Consider the following 20,728-nt stretch of genomic DNA (forward strand, 5'->3'; position numbering starts at 1 on the left):
ATCCCCAAAAGTCAAGTCCACCTAAAAAACTGACATTTAATCACAGGATTATAGACTGCTTCCTCACCCCAATACTTTACACCACACCAACAAGGCTCAGTATAATAACAGTGGATTACAAGTTAGAAAGCTGCAAGAGACAAAGTTTATTTAAGAAAGAGCTTCTAGGATATTCAGAGACAACATGGGAGACAAAAACTAGACCAGTAGAAGAAAATGAAGCTTCCAACACCTACAGCTACAAGAAAAAATAAACAGCCAAACTCCTAAGCAGATGAACATGAAACTTCACACTAAAGGCTTATTATCTCAGTTTCATGACCCAATATATCATGTCTGGCTTTCAAAAAAAATTAATAACATGCTAAAAGTCAAGAGAAAACACAGACTGAAGAGACAAAAGAAGCATTAGAACCAGACTCTTTATGGCAGAGATTTTGAATTATCAGATCAGAAATTTGAATTAAATATGATCAATATCCTAAGGGTTCTAATGGGAAAAGTGGACAACAAGAAAAAAACACATGAGTAATATAAGCAGAGAGATGGAAACTACAAGAAAGAATTAAAAGGAAATGCTAAAAAAATATATATATATTTATATATATATTAATAGAAATGTCTCTGACAGGTTCATCATAAGACTATATAACCAAGGGAAGAATCAGTGAACTTGAAAATAACTCAGTTGAAACTTCCCAAATTGAAAAGCAAAGGAAAAAAAAAAAAAAGGCTGGAAAACAGAACAGAGCATCCAAGAACTATGGGACATTTAAGTGTAACAGAACATAATGAGAATACTAGAAGAAGAAGAGAGATATGAACAGAGACATATTTCAAATAATGTCACACACCAAACCACAGATCCAGGACTTTCAGAGAAAAAATCTACATGCAGACATATTATATTCAAACTGCAGAAAACCAAAGACAAAGATAAAACCTTGAATGAAGCCAGAGGGGGGAAAAACACCTTATCTACAGAGGAACAAAGATACCAATTCAATTAGACTTCTCCTCAAAAACCATCTAAGCAAGAAGTATATGAACCAAGCAAGAAGAATATTGATATGCTAATAGAAAATGGTAACATATACAATGCTCAATATGACCAGAAAAGGTAGAAAAAGAGGAAATATAAAAACAAAAGCAAAACAAAATCCACAAAACAAAGAACAACAGCAATGGGCAGCAAAAAGTTACAAATATAGTAGATATTAATTTAACTATATAAATAACTACTTGGAATGTGAATAGCCTAAATATACCAATGAAAAGATAAAGACGATAAGAGTGGATTTAAAAAAAAAAAACCCAACTTTATGTTGTCTACAAGAAACTCACTTTACATATGTAGATTTTGACAGTTAAAAATAGGAGGATAAAAAATATACCATGCTACACTAATCAAAATAAAACCATAGTAGCTATATTATTTTCAGACAAAATCTTCCTCAGAGCAAAGTAAATTATCAGAGATAAAGAGGGATATTACATAATGATAAAGGTGTCAATTTTTCCAAGGTGTAACAAACCTTAATATATATATGTTTAACAACAGAGCAACAAAATAAATGAGGCAAAAACTGATAGAACTTCAAGAAGAAAAAGGCAAGTGTACCATTTGTTGGAGACTTCAACACCACTCTATCAGTAATTGACAGACCCTGCTGATAGAAAATAGTAAGGATATAGTTGAACTGAACAGCATCATTAATCAACTTTATCTAATCAACATGTATAGAACACTTCATCCAAAACCAGCAGAATACTCATTACTCTCAATCTCACATGGAACATTCACCAAGAATACTAGGGAAAATCTCAAAATGCTTGGAGATACAGCAGCATACTTATCAGTAACATGTGAGTCAAAGAACGAAGATCTCAAGGAAATTTTAATATTACTTGAACTAAATTAAAACGACAATACAACTTATCAAAATTTGTGGGATGCAGCAAACACAGTGCTTAAAATACAATATATAGCATTAAATGCATATTAGGAGGCAAAGAAAGATAAAAGTAATTAATCTAAACTATCATCTTAGGAAATTAGGGGAAAAAAAGCAAACAGAAGAAAAATAAAGTTGGAACAGAAATCAATGAAACTGAAAACAGGAAAACAATACAGAAAAAAAAATTAAAGCCATTTCTCTGAAAAGATTAATATAATTAATAAACCTCTAGCCAGACTAAATAAAAAAAAAGAAGACACAAATTATTATCAGTTATGAAAGAAGGCATATCAGTACTGATACCATGAATATTAAAAGGATGATAAAAGAATACTATGAACAAGTGTATGTCCATAAATGTGATAACTTAGATGATGTCATGGGCTGAATTGTGTACCTCCAAATTCATATATTAAAGCCCTAACTCTCAATGTAACTGTATTCAGAGATAGGGACTTTAAGGAGGTACTTGATAGTAAATAAAGTCACAGGTTGGACCCTAATTCTGTATGTCTGGTGTCCTTATAAGAAGAGAAGAAGACACCAGAAATCTCTTTCTCTCCAACCATACACAGAGGAAACATAGTTGTGTAAGCTTTATAGGTCTAAAACTGACCTATAAAGGACACAGATAAGGACACAGTGAGAAGGTGGCCATCTAAAAACCAGGAAAAGAGGCCTTACCAGAAAAGGACACTGACAGCACCTCAATTTTAGACTTCTAAGCTCCTAAACTGTGAGAAATTTAATTCCTGATGTCTAAGCCACCAAGGTTTTTGTTAAGGCAGCCTATAAAGGCTATTACTGATTTAACAGAACAACTCCTTTAAAAGACACAATCTATAAAAACTTCTACAAAGAGAAATAGGTAATCTGAACAGTCCTATATCAATTAAATAAATTGAATTAGAAATTAATACCCTTCCAAAAAAAAAAAAAAAGAACTAGGTCTAAACGGTTACACTGGTGAAGTCTACTAAACATTTCAGGAAGAAATCATACCAATTCTCTAAATTTCTTCCAGAAAATAGAATTCTTAACCCATTCTATGAAACTAGCATTACCCTACTACCAAAACCAGATAAAGACGTTACAAGAAAGGAAAACTGCTTATCAATATTACTCATGAACATAGATGTAGGAATCCTAAACAAAAATTAGCAAATCAAACTCTACAATGTATATAAAGAATTATTCACCATGCCAAAGTGGGATTTAGCCCAGGCATGAGAGTCTCATTCCACATTTGAAAATTAATTAAGGAAATCAATCACATTAAAAGGCTAAAGAAGAAAAAACATACAATCATAGCATAGATACAGAAAAAGCATTTGACAAAAGACAACTCTCACTCATACTAAAAATATTCAGCAAACTAGGAATGGGAGAACTTCCTCAAATTGATTAAACATCTAACAAAAAGCCTGTAGCTTATATTATACTTAATGGTGAGGAATTACATGCTTTTCCCTTAAAGACTAGGAAAAAGGCAATGATGTCTGCTCCCAGCACTCCTATTCAACATTGCACTGAAAGCAGTAGCTAATGCAATAAAATAAGCAAAGGAAATAAAAGCAATACAGATTGGGAATTAAAAAAAACAACAACTATCCTTGTTTTCAGATGACATGATTTTCTATGTAGAAAATATAAATGAACTGACCAAAAAAATATCCTGAACGAATGAGTGATTTATAGCAAAATTCTAGGCTACAAGGTTAATATACAAAAGTCAATTGCTATCTTATATATCAGTAATAAACATTTAGCATTTGAAATCTAAAACACAATACAACTTATAGTACAAAAAATATTTAAAGAAATCCTTAGAAATAAATCTATCCAAAATATGTGAGTATGGTTTGAATATTTGTCCCCCTAAAATTCATATGTTAAAATCCTAACCCACAAAGATGATAATATTAGGAGATGGGACCTTTGGGAAGTCCTTAGGTCATGAAGATGGAACCTTCATGAATGGGATTAGTGTCCCACAAATATCTCTAGCCCTTCTGCTATGTATGTGAATATCCAAGAAGTTTGTGACCTAGAAGAGGGCACCAACTATGCTGGCACCTTGATCTCAGACTCCCAGCCTCCAGAATTGTGAGAAATAAATTTCTGCTGTTTATAAGCCACTCATGGTATTTTGTTATAGAAGTCCAAATGGACTAAGATATATACAAAAGATTTATAAGATTAAAAGTATAAAATTCTGAGGAAAGAAATCAAAAACCTAAACAAATGGGGAAATATTCATGTTCATTAATGGTAACAATCAATATTAAGATGTCAGTTCTTCCCAGAATGATCTGTATATTCAAGGCGTTCACAATAAAAGTCCTGCTAAATTATTTCATGGGTGCCGGCATACCCTGTTTTATTGTGCCTCACAGATATTGTGTTATTTATAAATTGAAGGTTTGTGGCAATCCTATGTTGAGGAAGTCTATTGGCACCATTTTTCAAAAAGCATTTGCTCACTGTGTCTCTGTGTCACATTTTGGTAATTCTCGCAATATTTCAAACTTTTAAATTATTATTATATTTGTTATGGTGATCTGTGACAGTGATCTTTGATGTTACTACTGTAATTGTTTTGGGGTAACATGAACCACTCCCACATAAAACAGTGAAGTTAAGAAATGTTGTCTGTGTTCTGACTGCTCCATTGACCTGACATTCCACTATTGCTCTCTCTCTCACTGGGCCTCCCTATTTCCTGAGGCCCAACAATATTGAAATTAGACCAATTAATTACCTAACAACTGTCTCTAAGTATTCAAGTGAGGGGAAAATCACACATCTCTCACATTAAGTAAAAGTAATAAATGATTAGGTTTAGAAGGCATGTCAAAAGCTGAGATAGGACAAAAGCTAGACCTCTGCCCCAAATGGTTAGCTAAGCTATGAAAGTAAATGAAAAGTTCTTGAGGGAAATTAAAAGTGCTACTCCAGTGAACACACAAATAATAAGAAAGCAAAACAGCTTTATTGCTTATATGGAGGAAGTTTTAATGGTCTACATAGATCAAACCAGCCACAATATTCCTTTAAACCAAAGCCTAATTCAGAGAAAGGCCCTAACTCTCTTTAATTCTGTGAAGGCTGAGACAGGTGAGGAAGCTGAAGAAGAAAAGTTTGAAGCTAACAGAGGTTGGTATATGAGGTTTAAGGAAAGAAGCTATATCCATAACATAAAAGCACGAAGTGAAGCAACAAGTGCTGATACAGAAGCTGCAGCAAGTTATCCAGATCTAGCCAAAGAAAAGTTTGAAGCTAACAGAGGTTGGTATATGAGGTTTAAGGAAAGAAGGAAAGAAGCTATATCCATAACATAAAAGCACAAAGTGAAGCAACAAGTGCTGATACAGAAGCTTCAGCAAGTTATCCAGATCTAGCCAAGATAATTAATAAAGATTGCTATGTTAAACATTAAATTTTCAATGTAGATGAAACAGCTTTATTATATTAGAAGAAGATGCTATCTAGGACATTCATAGCTAGAGAAGAGAACTTAATGCCTGACTTCAGAGCTTGAAAGGATAAGCTGATTCTCTTGCTAGTGGATAATGCAGCTGGTGACTTTAAGTTGAAACCAATGTTCATTTGCTATTTCAAAAATCCTCGGCCCCTTAAAATTATGCTAAAACTACTCTGCCTGTGCTCTATGGGTAAAACAGCAAAGCCTGGATGACAATACATCTGTTTACAACATGGTTTACTGAATACTGTAAGCCCACTGTTGAGACCTAGTGCTCAGAAAAAAGATTTCTTTCAAAATATTACTGATTATTAACAATTCACCTGGTCACCCAAGACCTGTGATGGAGATATACAAGATTCATGTTGTTTTCATGCCTACTAACACAACATCCATTCTGCAGCCCTTGGAACAAGGAGTGATTTCAACTTTCAAGTCTTATTATTTAAGAAATACATTTTGTAGGGCTATAGCTGCCATAGATAGTGATTCCTCTGAAGGATTTGGGTAAAGTAAACTGAAAATGTTTTGGAAAGGATTCACCATTCTTTATGCCATTAAGAACATTTGTGATTCATGGAAAGAGATAAAATATCAATATTCACAGGAGTTTGGAAGAAATTGATTCCAGTCCTCATGGATGACTTTGAGTGGTTCAAGACTTCAGTGGAGGAAGTAACTGCAGATGTGGTGGAAATAACAAGAGAATTAAAATGAAACATGAGCCTAAAGATGTGATTAAATTGCTGCAATCCCGTGATAAAACTTTAAATGATGAGAAGTTGGTTCTTACTGATGAGCAAAGTGGTTTCTTGAAATGGAATCTACTCTTGGTGAAGATGCTATGAAGATTATTGACATAACAAAAAAAACAGCATTCAGAATATGACATAAACTTGGTTGTTAAAACAGTGGCAGGGTTTGAGAGACTTGACTCCAATTTTGAAAGTGCTACTGTGGGTAAATGCTACAAACAGCGCTGCATGTTAGAGAGAAATTATTCATACAAGGAAGAGTAAATCAATGTGGCAAACTTCATTGTTGTCTTCTTTTAAGAACTTGCCTCAGCCACCTTGACTTTCACCAACCACCACCCTGAGCAGTCAGTAGCCATCAACAGCTGAAGGTTAGCATGTTTTATCAATAAAGTACTTTTAACTAAGGCATGCTCATTGTGCTTTTGGGCATAATGCTACTGAACACTTAATAAACTGTAGTATAGTGTAAACAACTTTTATATGCACTGGGAAACCAAAAATTTCAAGACATCGCTTGATTGCTATATGAGCTTGATTGCTATATTCTCTTTATTTTGTTGATCTAGAACTGAACACAGAATATCTCTGAGGAATGCCTGTAATGGCAAACCGATTCTAAAGTTTATGTGGGAAGGCAAGAGACTCTGAAAACACAACATAATACTGAAGAAGAAGAATAAAATCAGAAAACTGACACTATCTGATATCAAGACTTACTCTAAACCACAGTAATCAAGAAAGTGTGATATTGGTTTATGAATAGACACATAGATCAATGAAGCAGAATAAAGAGCACCAAAATTTACCCACGCACATAGGCAACTGATCTTTGACAAAAGATCAAAGGTAGTGGAGATAGAATGGTCTTTCCAACCAGTGGTGCTGGAACAACTGAACATCCACATGTAAAAAAATGAATATAGATTTTACACCTTTCCCAAAAACAAACTCAAAATGGATCATTGACCTAAATGTAAATGCCAAACTATTAAAATTTTAGAAGATAACATAGGAGAAATTCTAAGTGACCTTCTGTTTGGCAATGTTTTTTTGATATAACAACAAAAGCACAATATAGAAATGAAAATAATTGATAAGTTCTACCTTACTAAAATTAAGACTTCTGCTCTGCAAAATACACTAAAAAGAGAATGGAATGTCAAGCCACAGACTGAGACAACATATTTGAAAACATATCTGATAAAAGACTTGTAATCCAAAATATACAAAGAACCTTTAAAATAGCAACTCAATTAAAAGTTGGTGCAAAGATCTAAACAGTCATCTCACAAAAGAAGATGTACAGATGGCAAATAAGCATACAAAAATATGCTCAGCTTCACATGGCATTAGGGAATTGCAAGTTAAAAATTTGAGAAACCACGTATTAGAATGGTTACATCCAGAACACTGACAACACCAAATCCTGACAAAGTTGTAGAGGAACAGTAACTTCCATTCATTGTTGGTGGTAATGCAAAATGGTTTAGCCACTTTGAAGATAGTTTGGTAGTTTCTTAAAAAGCTAACCATAGGCTTACCTTATGATCAGCAAAATTATACTCCCAGGTATTTAGCCAAATAAGTTGAAAATTAATGTCCACACAAAAACCAGCCCACACACATTTATACTAACTTTACTCATAATTGCCAAGAACTGGAAGCAACCAAGAAGTCTTCAATAGGTGAACAGGTAAGCAAACTGTGACACATCCATACAATGGAATATTACTCAGTAATAGAAAGAAATGAGCTATCAAGTCACAAAAAGACGAGGAAATAAATGCATATTATTAAGTGAAGGAAAGCAGTCTGAAATGGTTACAAACTGTGTTTCAAACCATATGGCATTCTAGAAAAGGCAAAACTATAGAGACATTAAAACCATCAGTAGTGTCCTAAGGAGAAGCGGAATGAATAGGTGCAACAAAGGATTTTCGGAACAGTGAAACTAATTCTGTATGACACTGTAATACTATATGATATTATGCATTTGTCAAAATCCATAAAACTACAACACAAAGAGTGAACTGTGGTGTAAACTATCGATTTTAGTCAGTAATAGAGCAATACTGGCTCAACAATTGTAACAAATATCTAATACTAATTAAGATCTTAATAATGGGAGAAACTATGTGAGTGTGTATACTGGGAGGAGGTGGGGCAGTGAGAACTACCCATACTATCTGCTCAACTTTTCTGTAAACCTAAAATTGCTCTAAAAATAAAATCTACTAATTATTTTTAAAGCTGGATATATTCTTTTATTATTTCTAAAAAAAATATCTAGAGTTTATTCTGGGTGTTCTGTTAGAAAGTGATACAACTGTGACTAAAGATAGTTTTATTTCTTTACAGATCCTTATATCTTTTATTCTCTTTTATTACCTTACAACTATAAGTAGTTGCACAATGTTATTGGATGGAGATAGAGATAGCAGGTATTTTTTGTTGTTTCACTTAACGATTTTTTTCCGAACATCTCATGTTACAGTTGTCATATTATATGTGAAATACATAATGAAGCTGTAATTTTTGTTTTTGTAGATGCCATTTTTCTGATTATCTTTCTTTGCTTTGATTCCTAGTTATCATAAATGGAGGTTAAATTTTCTTGAACGCATTTTTGTATCTGTTAAGGTGATCATATAAAGAATTTCCTTTAATACTCCATATTACTCTCAAGACAGAAGGGAGGCCAGCCCTGGTTTTCTAAGTTGGGTTGAATAAACATGGTTTACATTTCTCTTGCATCCTGTTCCTTCTCTTTCAAAACAGGCATCATCACATTTATATGATTGTTAAACTTCTCCACGTGACTGTAAATTCTATGAGGATGGATGGAATCCCTATGTTTTATTTATTGTAATATCCCCAGTAACTAGCACTGTTCTTTGTCCAAACTGGTACTCAATAAAACGTCGTTCAATCAGTTAATGAATGAATATGAACTAGCAGCAATTGCTACTCCAGATTGGAAGATACTCTCATCCCTTAAGCATGCTTCATTGAAGACAAGAAAGGATGATCCATTTGCATTGTTGTAAAAAGATAAAAAGTTAAATGGTTGCTCTGATACCAAAAGTTAGTTAATAATTCAAAGATATATTGTTTAAATTGCAATTATTTATATACTTTATTATTTTATAATTTTTTAGATTATAAATACTTGATAAAGAATGTTGTGTGTTAGAATACTCATCTGAAAGTCTTTCAGAATGTTAACATTTATTCAAGAAGCTGGAAGATCTAGCTTACAAAAGTATTTCAAGGAATGTCTGTCTACAGGGTCCCCAAATGGACAATTTATTCTCTTCTCAATTGCAATTTTTTTTTATGTTAACATTACATCACTATATGTTACCATGTAGTCAGTGTGCATAAGATCTCAAACAAAATGTCGAAATACATAGTTGTGAAAAATTGAAAAGAAACAGTAATTCATCATTAGCTCTTTTACCTGTAAGTGATGTGCTTGTGCTGCCACTTCTGTCCTGTTAACGCATACCGCTTTCGACGAATATTAAATTTGGAGTTACCTCTTGTCTGGTCAGGTACACCACATCGAGGCTTCTTCATCCAGCTGCAAAAAGCAATATTTTCCAGTTATTTACCAACAACGCTAATCATTAATTTCAAAGAGAAATCCATTGAGAAGTTATGGCAGTGGTAATAAAAACGGGAAAACATAAAGGAGAATTTTGTCAGTTTTCTTGCAATTTGAATCTAAGTATTGTAGAAAGCATTTTTTTTTTCTGGAATGATCAAGAATCACTAGTTTATAACTCATATCCTTTAGATAACTTTTCTTTCTAATTCACTTTGAGCTAACTGTAAACTAAGGTATTCTGATGCTTCTAACTAGAATCTGCTGTTAACAGATGTATGACCTTGGGAAAGTCTCATTCAGAAAATGAGACTTTTTAAAATAAATTTTCACTAAGGTCTCTTTCAGCTTTAACATTCAACAATTTCTAAAATCTATTACATGACCTAAACTCCAGGAATCAAGAAGATATATGCTACTCTCTTCTAGCTTAAATAGAAGGAAATTGTTGTTTAGAATAACATTTGCCTTTCTCCACTTTTTTCTTCTTTACACTTTAAGCATTATCCCAATTTTCAAATAACAGCCATTCTCTTTGAAACTTTAATAGTAACTGAATTCACTGCTTAAGAAATTTATTTCTGAATGTAATGTTTAGTATGACACCAGTAAAATTTAAATATTAACATTGGGAAAATAAAATGCTGGTTTTGATTTATTGATTTTTAATACTTATATAGATATAGTTGTCTAAATTTTTTTCTAGAGAGTCTCATTTGACCATTGTCATGTTTTCTATGTAGTCTTGCTTCTTGTCTAAGGAGAAAGATTGACATGATTTTTATTAGTTTTTCTTTAGTGACTCAAAATGGCTTTATCATCCATTAGCCCATTTAATTTAACAATTACAGAACTGAAGCAGAATCTTCATAGCATTACAGGCTTCAGAAAGTGGAAATGAGCAAAATAATTAATTTTTGTTATATTTCATCAAATAATTTCTATACTCTTTAAATGGAAAATAATTGACTGCAGAGATGACTGTCTAAAGATGTCCATTTCATGAAAATGACTGAAATAGTTTACATATTACATGGATAAATCAGCTAACTAGCTTTTATAAACATAAGAATAACATCATGCAACAATGAAAGCATGACTTTTACTTTTTAAGAAAGAAAACACTTTTCTGATAAGCATTATATGTTTCTCCTTTTTTATTCTCCTACCAGCAAAAATGTAGACATTGCAGTTAACAGACTTAACAAACTCCATCCTAGTTTATGATGCATTGTAGAGTTACTTCAGGAAATCACTCTTTCCCTTTATTAAAGTCTCCAAACCAAATGAGATGTCTTGTAAATGCTAATACCTAGAAAGTTATACAGACCTATGGAACTGAAGTCTCTGGAGCCAAGAATTGAGATTTTTTACTTTTAACTAAAACTCCCAGGCCACTCTGAATTAGCAATCCCCAACCTTTTATGGCACCAGGGACCAGTTTCACGGAAGACAATTTTTCCATGGCAGGGGGTATGGTTCAGTTGGTAATGCAAATGATAAGGAGAAATGGGGAGTGGCAGATGAAGCTTCGCTCGATAGCCACCACTCACCTCCTGCTGTGCGGCTCTGTTCCTAACAGTCCGTGGCCTGTGGGGTTGGGGACTCCTGCTCTAAATCACTAAGTTTGAGATATATTTCACTAGAGTGTAAAACACTCAAGGGCAGGGGATCTACATACTCCCTGTACCTGTACAACCTCTAAAATTTAAAAGAGGCTTAATAAATAGGTGGATAGGGACATTTTTTAATGAAAATATATTTTTATTATATTCTGTAAGATCTAGATACATATTCAACTAACAAATATTAAGCATTAATGGTTAATATTAATTAATTAATGATAATTTAAGTGGCTTTTATCAATGGCTATTTCATTAATCATACTCTCAACAAAAATTATATTTCTTAACCAAGTACTTATTCTGACATCTCCCTGAAAGTGCTGTGAGAATAAATAATTATTAAATATGAATAAATTTACTTAATGTTGATGTGATTACACTTACATTTAGCTAAAGAAAATATTGAAGTAAACACTCTAGGGAAAGAAATAATTTTGAAATGGATTGTGGGATAAAATTTGACAATTTGTATTTATCCTGATACATTATCAGATGAAATATGTTTTCAATGAGGATATATTCTCTAAAATTACTTTAACAATACATAAAGTTAAAAGATGAAGACAGCCATTGAAAACATTTAAATTTACTAATGTAAATTTCCATTTTAAGTTGTGCATATGTTGGACCTAGTAAAAGTTTTCTCAATGAAACATTGCATCTTCCAAAGGACAGGGCTTTTAGGGATGAGTATTAGATTCCTATGCTGAAACATATTTCTGCTAAATTCCTTATGTATTTCTTCAGCTTTTGCCCATTTCATATAATTCTTTCTTATGTTCCAACTATTTGTTTATATATTTACTCATTCTATCCTGATCCATTTATCTTACAATATTTTTAGGCTTTTATAATACGCTGAGATATATGAAAAAAAAGTGTGTATAAAAGATAAGGTAAGGGGTTCTTGCTGAGTTCCAGTCTAAGGTAAGACATTCATGATAAAAACAAAAAACAAAAAACAAAAAAACAATATAATTAGTTGTCTTCTCACATCTCCATCTAGCTATCTTGTCATCATTTCTAATTTTACATGTAATTTAAAATTATGATTTTTCAGCTCCAAACTTGCACCAATTCTTCTGATACCTTATCTCAGCCCAAAGTCTTTCTAATGCCTAAGCCAGGTATCCAGGTAACATCTTCCACTGATCTCTCTTCACATTCAATCAATCATGATGTAGTATCTTCTGCCTTTAAAACTTCTCTGTATCTCTTACTCTCAACAGTGCCTTCTCACTCCTAAAGATAAATCTTTTCAAAACACTGATGTATTTACTATACATTCTAAGTATGAAATTCTTTTATAGACAGAATCTTATTCAGGCATACTTAGCAAGGATGCCCCCCATCTCCCTGCTTCCCAAGATCCACACAAGTTCTACAGAAACAAACCTCTTTCTGCCTTTGTATGCAGTGAACTCTGGAATACTTTTGCCTCCTTATTTACAATGACAATCCTATCCTCCTCATTATTCAACTCCCACAGGTACAGTTTACCATCTCAACACAGCATGTATTATAGTGTATATTACAATGTGTACATCTCTGTCTCTGTCTTCTACTAGCCTGCTAGTCAAACCAGAGACGCCTGTATGGGACTGGTGCCCAGGGAAGCTTCCAGTGAAGAACATGAAGCAAATGAACTGTCTTCATGCATTTTTTTTTGCACATACCGATCTCCCTCACTATCCTATATGTTTCTTGAGGACTTTGTAACTCTTACAGCTCTGTGCCTTGAACAAATGCTTACTATGCAGAGAGATGCTGTGTGAAACTTTATATAAAATTAAATCATAATGTAGATGACTTAAGTGTAAGAAATAAACATAAGAACAGGCATGAGGTAATATAAACTAGTAATTTAATTCAAAGAACACTTAATGAGGGTTGGTCAAGATAGCTCTATGTTAATTTCACCAATATATGTACCCAAATATTCTGGCACAGAGATATTAGCAGGTATTAATTATCAAAATATGTAAAATCCCTAAAACATGATCAGAGCACATCTTGACACTAAATATGTCACACAGTATCTGAGCTAAATCTGTCCTTGGGATTTTTATGTGATTCTAAACATTTGTTCTTTAATTTTATAAGCATTTGTTTCTTTCTCTTACAATTTTTAAAGTTCTCAGTGATATCAAGAATGGTCAGTGTTTACTAGAATTCATCAATGAATTAAATGCTGTCTAATATTAAATGTAAAATTGGCATGTTAATTTTCTTATTCAGTTAGAGTCTGGCAGTTCATTTCTAGTTATCATGCACCAAAATGTTAGTTCCATTCATATATCAATTTGATAAATCCCATATTTACCTATACACAAGAGTGCAGAAGTAAAGAGTGCAATTTTACTTTTGCATGCAAAAGTAAAATTGATTGTCTCACCCAAGGTAATAACTACATCATATGAAAAGGAAAGGTGTTGAAGTGTATGTGTGTGTGTGTGTGTGTGTGTGTGTGTGTGATTTTCAAGTCATACTTTTTTGTGAAAGTATCATAGCTAAAACACTTATTTTTTCAGTGTGTCAACACACACTCATATACCTGTGCTTCTTTACTGACTCATTTGCTAAGAATTTTTTTTTTTTTTTTTTTTTTTTTTTTGTGGCACGCGGGCCTCTCACTGTTGTGGCCTCTCCCATTGCAGAGAAGAGGCTTCGGATGCACAGGTTCAGTGGCCATGGCTCACAGGCCCAGCCGCTCCGCGGCATGTGGGATCCTCCCAGACGGGACACGAACCCGTGTCCCCCGCATCGGCAGGCGGACTCCCAACCACTGCGCCACCAGGGAAGCCTTGCTAAGAATTTTAAGTTGACATTCTAAAGCAAACAAAGACATGGGGAATGAGCACTGGGCTCGGGGGGTGGGGGTGGGGGTGGGGGGCAGTGAGCTACAAGAGAGACATTTTGTAATTTCAAGTTGTAAGTCACGGCACCACCCCAATTTTCATAAATATAATACTGATATTCAGTATTGGTTTAACTGTTTAGAATACGGAGCATTTTTAAACTAGTTTGGTGGATCATTAATGTCTTTGTTTAAATTAACTCAATTTAAAAATGAAAAATATCTAAAAATCAGTTATCTTGTGAGGAGTTACATTATAAAAGTTGGAAGCAGGGATCCAAGAGCCAGACTGCCAGGGTTCCCATCCAGCTTCACTGACTCACAAGCCCTGTGCTATTATTCAGTCTACTGTTTCTTTCTATTCCTTAGTTTCCTCTTCTATAAAATGAAATGATTGTACTATTATTGAGTTAATGTGAGGATTCAATTAGTTAAATCAGGTGAAATACTTAGAACAGGTCCTGGCAGATAGTAACTGCTATTATTATTAACTTATAATTTTAATATTATTTTTAAAATATCAGGAAGTAGTTATACTAGTAGTAGAAGAAGCAGCAGCAGCAGCATACAGATATCTATGTTTCTACATTTTTCAGTTCACTTTGACTTGTATGTTGACATAAAGCACTTTGTTATTCAAGACAGGGATATTCTTAGTATTTTGATAACAAATATGCCAACAGACACATTATCTTCTGTTTTATGTAAATAAAGTAACCATAATCTTCTAAGCAAGTTTACAGTAATGTTAAAAGCCACTATATAGGAAACAGTATCCATTAGCTTCAGTTAAAAAAGAAATTAATTAGTTGGGCATTTATGTCCAACTAATATATAGGGCTGCCCACTGCATGACTCCAAGAAGCTCCTTCAAGTTGTGGTCCATGCCCCTGATGCCCCTATAGTGGGGCTGCAGGAAGGCAGCTCCTCAATAGAATAAGATGGGAATGCCACTCTTTGGCTTTGGGGTTGGGGCTGTGCCACACAGTGGCCCTGTGTACATATATCTACCTTTACCAAGGGAAAAAATACTCAAAAATATATATTTTGTGCCTTAGGCATAAGTAATCTTAGAAAATATTCATCAACATAATATATTAAACAGGTTTCTATCCTCCAAACTTTTCCAAGTTCTAATGAAAGGTAAGAGTAATACCTATGATTATAGTTGTCCCAAGAAATCTTTCTAGAAATTTTAAAATATGCTTATATTTATTATGTTAAAAATCCTTAGGCTTTGCTTGTATTCAAGTTCAATAATAATGAAGAAGATTTTTCAAAAGAAAATTAACTTAGGGCTCAAAATGTAGATAGGCTGATAGCTCACTCTGGTCCAGAGTTTCTTTTTTCTATCAACTCATTAGCAGCCTGCATGGACCCACACGTTATTTCCAAAGCTGAAACTGCAAAGTTAAAGTACTTAAAAACCCAAGCACAGAGAATAAGTGTATTAAGCCTCCATGATCTGCAATGTGAACAAAAGCTCTGTTACAGCGTCACCTCTTTCTTAAGCTTTCACCTCTCACCTTTTACCTTTTGGAATGGGGCTCTAAGGACCCTGCTCATTTAGCTGTTAACCAACCTTCTGCAGCTACCAAGATGTGGACTGACCCATGCTATAATGTTATAGCTTTGAGTACCATTGTTATGTTAAAAAATAACAAAGAAAAATCTTTAATTACTGATGGATCTATCTTTTATATCCAAATTGAAAATTAAGAGTCTTAACTTGATAATTTAGACAAAAGAAAAAAAATCATGGAACATCTGGATAAGTAAACCAAAAAACTTGTAGTTCTTGATATATCTAAATAAATACTTGAATTCCAAAATCAGGAGTTCAAATATCACTACAGTTTCATAATAATTCTTTGAATAAAGCTACTTATTCAGTCTTAAAATAATTTTTAATTAAGACAAATTTCTGGGCATGATTTAAATAAATTAAACAGAATTACTAAGATCATCCAGTATACATGTATAAATGTATATATGTTTGTATGTGTATACACACACACATACACATATATATATATATATATGGAGAGAGAGAAAGAAAGAGAGAGAGATAAAAACAGAAAGAAAGATCACCTTACAAATCCCATCAAGTATGCTTCAGGGCATAACATTGTGCACACATAAAAAGATAAACTAAAATTTTAAAATACTTACTATTAATATTATAAAAACATATTAGACTCATTCTTATTATTGCCTTGCTATCCTTTTCCGTCCTTGCAAAACTCTGCATTTTTATGCATAACATAGATTAATTCACTTATTAAGGAATTTAAGTGAGCTTGCTTACTAAAATTAGCTAAGTAACCAATAATTTAAAAGAACCATTGCAACATATGATAATTAGCTCATTTTGGGTGGGGATGGTATAAGTATTTACCACTACTATCTCTCCAATACCAATGTTAATTCAAAAGCTATATAATATGCCACTTAAGGTACTAACCAGATTTGTTGCATGAAAATGGTTAATTTCTTCAATGTAATATAGGGATTATTATAATTGGCATCATTACTTTTCATTACCCAAGAATTATAGATTGAATCCGCCAAATGTCTGTCTGCCAAAAAAGAATATAATTACTTTATTTAAAAACAATTGATTTCAACAAGACTCTAAAATTAGATAAATGTTTATGGCATTTAAATGCCGTAATGAATGAATGAATCCTAAGACATTATTTTAATACTGATGAATAATTCTAGGTCTCTAATTTTACTACATATTTTATGTAATAAGACTTAGATGAAAAAAATCATACATTATAATTTGACTATGTAAAATAATAGAATGCAATTTCAGCATGGATTGTTACCACACATTCATTTAATATTACAGAAGCACAGAAAATTGCTTAAGTAGCATGATTATAGGGATTACACTTACAAAAATGGTACATAATTTGAGCTGAGTACCCTGAGCAACAATACCCCAAGACCGGGGATACATCAGTGGAAAAAAACAGACAGGAAGCAAATGAAGCTGCTTCTAGTATGAAGCAGGGTTTCTAGTATGAGTGACAATGAGAATGACACAGAGGACAGAGGAGGCATCACAGTCTAGGAAGGGAAAGGACCAGGGTTCAACAAGGCTTTAATGGGTTCTCATAGAAATAACGACCAAGTGTAACACTCTCTTTAAAGAGAAAGATGCATTTTTAATTTCAAAATAACTGAGTTAGAACAAAACTCTTTTAAAGAAAAAAAACAAAAAGCAAGCAGAAAAACTGGTTGGTTTTAAATTTAAGGCTGCTTATTTAGTTGATCTTTTCTTTATAATGCTATAGCTCACAGAAATGTTACTTTAACACCTGCACACTGACACATTCCTTTCTTTTGGTCTGTAATCTGAGCCACTGTATGCCAGGAAAAGACCCGTGTCTTTTTCTGCACCTCTGCATTTTTTACTTCATACTGCTGTTCAGACCCCTTTCCACAGGAAGAGTCCAAATAAATCCTGCACACATTCCTCTCCCATTATGTCCTGACAAAGACCTTTTTCTAGCTATTTTAGGGAATCAAACTTATCCATCCTGAGTCTTTTCAATGATTAGCAGGGGCTTTCAAAAGTGGGGGGAAACACAAATGACACCTTTTATAGGACTCCACTCTCTCAATTTTAGTATCTAGTAATAAGCATATTTAAAATAATTTGTTTCCCAAGTCACCATTTATTGTATTTTTAAAAACTGTGTCATAATTTCCAAAAAAGTGAATTAGAAGGTATCAGCTCTGCGTTAGGGAACAAGAAAGCTTGTCCAGAGCGCTTTTTAAGTTGTTGGGATAGAGTACAATATAAATGGAGTTCTGTATTGTACACAGCAATGAAACACAGGGCTTGCTGGAGGTTTTGCTTATTAATTTAACACTATATTTATTTTGGATAAGAGGTATCTTATGACTTAAAATGAACTTTTGATAGTATACTATTAAGAGAGAATTGCGATGATTACAGGGCAGTAGATCCAAAATATCAAAATTGTATTCCCAATATTAATAACAGGTTTCTCATTCTCACAGAATGCATTATATTAATTCTTCATTCTGTTTTCACAGACTCAAATCAAATTCAATATTTAAGTATCTATGAAAAATGTTAGGAGAGGTAATGTATTTATTTATTTATTTATTTTTAACATATTTATTGGAGTATAATTACTTTACAATGGTGTGTTAGTTTCTGCTTTACAGCAAAGTGAATCTGTTATACATATACATATGTCCCCGTATCTCGTCCCTCTTTCATCTCCCTCCCTCCCACCCTCCCTATCCCAATTTAGTTTTTCAAACTGCTTGAAAACTGTTTAATCTTCAAGCCATTGTTATATGTTTTTTTCTGTTTTGATGAAATAGAAATAGTATGACTAACATCATACTTTAAGTATTAGAAGGCAAAATAGAATTTTAAAATTATATATTAAATTAGTTTAACATGTAAGAATTAATTATACACTCCTGAGTCCAGGCACTTCAGGTATTTAAGAAAAATGTGTCATTTCTCAAAGGTACACAGCATGGTATAGTGGAAACTTCCCCAAGTAAATGTCAAAAAATCTGGACTCTGAAACTAATCTGGACTTCAACTAGCCTTTGACTTTCAGTTTTCTACTTGAAAAAGTGGAGAGAAAAATGTATTCTTATCTTCCCTATTGTGTAGGTTTAATGTGTGTTGATCATTATAAATGCTGAAGTAGATTTACTTTTGAGTATCAAAGACTCAATGAACACAAATAATTCTTCCCTGCACTAAAAGAATTAATCATTTCCTCCTTTGTTGTCTAGAAACAATAATGCTGTTTCATAGTGTACTTGTGGTAAAACAATTTATGACTGTGTCTAGCTACACAGTTAACTTGAAGTTCCTTTGAAGAAGAGACTATGTCTTTTGGATCTGTATATGCCTCTTTCACAGATAAAATGCCCAGTAAAGTGTGACTGGTTGAATAAATAAATGAACATATGATTGATAAAACAATAAATAAAATAACAAATATTATTAAAGAGTAGAAATAAGTCCTTTGTTACTAAAAGATTGAAAGCACAGACTTTTCAGTGAAAACTCTTCCCTTGATTTAACTAGTATGAGAATTGTCACTAGCAGAAAGCTAGTAAGCTATTAACTGGCTCTCTGATTCCCTCCCCCTCAAAAACAGAGCCTGATTTGCAGTTTCCTATTTTCCTCGGTTTCAATATTTTGACTTTGGCCAATTTCAAGCTACTGCTGTGATATCATTTAAGGAAAGAGATGTGCACACACAACTCCCTCCAGCCATACAATCCAGCTCCAGCACATCACTTATCACCACTCTTCTAGTAGTGGCTTCAGCTGTACATCTACTTTAACTCCCATTGTTGGTATTTTCTTTCCTAATTTGAAAATGTATTGCTTAAGTCCAGGTGAATAAACTTAATTTTGTGTTTTAATTTTTTATGAAATTTCAGGGGAGTGGAGTTAACATAGATTAAGTTCCAAAGAAACATTCATGAGAAATATCATTCCATTTGTGGTTGGTGGAGTTCACTAAGGGTTTTTCAGACCACTTAGTTTGGCTCAAGAGCTGAGAAAAAAAGAGTGCTGATGCCATTACTTACTCAATTGTGTTTCGGTCCACTTTTCCTGTCATGTTAATGCCGTAGAACTGCTGCATCGCAGCTAAGGCAGACTGCATGGTCTCTGCAGAGCGCAGCACCGACATTCTGGGGTCAGTCGGTGGAAGGTAGCCGTACTTCTGTAACCAAACCTGCAATAACAAGTACAGCTCTTTTTAGATCAACTTCACAATTTAACAGGAATTTTATGGTAATTAAGTTCGGTCTATAGTTGATTTTTAAACTTTATTTCCTCTCCTAAGGGCATATATTATTTAATTTTGTCTCTTTCTAACACATATTATGTAGTTTAGGTTATTTTAGTATAATTTCAGTGGTTGTTACAGATCTTTCTAACATACACACAAACTCTAATTGTAAAGAAAAAGATTAATCATTTGTCTCAAGCTTACACTGTATAGAATACTATAGTAGATACTGGATAAAATCACAAATAAGATCATCCCTGCCCTCTAGGAACTCAACTTCCCAAAATGAAGATATTTTTTCAAGAGTATGACCCCACTGAGACATCTATGCTGAAAGGGGAAGTTAATGTGCATATGCCACATCTGAAATGTCATTTTCCTGAATAATTAGTCATTGACTATAGCTGTTACCAGTAGCATCATCACATGTAGACCAATTATTCTATAATGACATTTGGGGTATGAATTCTATGCAACTGGTCTATCCAGTTGTAGCTAGATATCTTCAAGGACAGGGAACTCTTTCTCATGTAAATGATATCCTTTCATTTATTTACAGTTGATTCACTTCAAACCAAATCATGTAAGTGACCAAACTTTTCACATACAGATAAAATCAGACT

General features: G+C 33.3%; 1 protein-coding gene across 1 annotated transcript in view; it reads right to left on the reverse strand.

Moving 5' to 3' along the window:
* Positions 1 to 20,728, reverse strand: part of MMP16 (matrix metallopeptidase 16) — a 342,254-nt gene that overhangs the window by 168,467 nt on the left and 153,059 nt on the right. The window contains exons 2-3 of the mRNA XM_060035200.1: positions 19,900 to 20,048; positions 9,661 to 9,783 (exon numbers count right to left, since the gene is read on the reverse strand). Of these exons, the coding sequence (XP_059891183.1) occupies positions 9,661 to 9,783; positions 19,900 to 20,048 (272 nt within the window). The remainder of the gene's footprint in view (positions 1 to 9,660; positions 9,784 to 19,899; positions 20,049 to 20,728) is intronic.

Source organism: Delphinus delphis, chromosome 17 (assembly GCF_949987515.2).
Source record: "Delphinus delphis chromosome 17, mDelDel1.2, whole genome shotgun sequence".
NCBI classification, from domain to species: domain Eukaryota; kingdom Metazoa; phylum Chordata; class Mammalia; order Artiodactyla; family Delphinidae; genus Delphinus; species Delphinus delphis.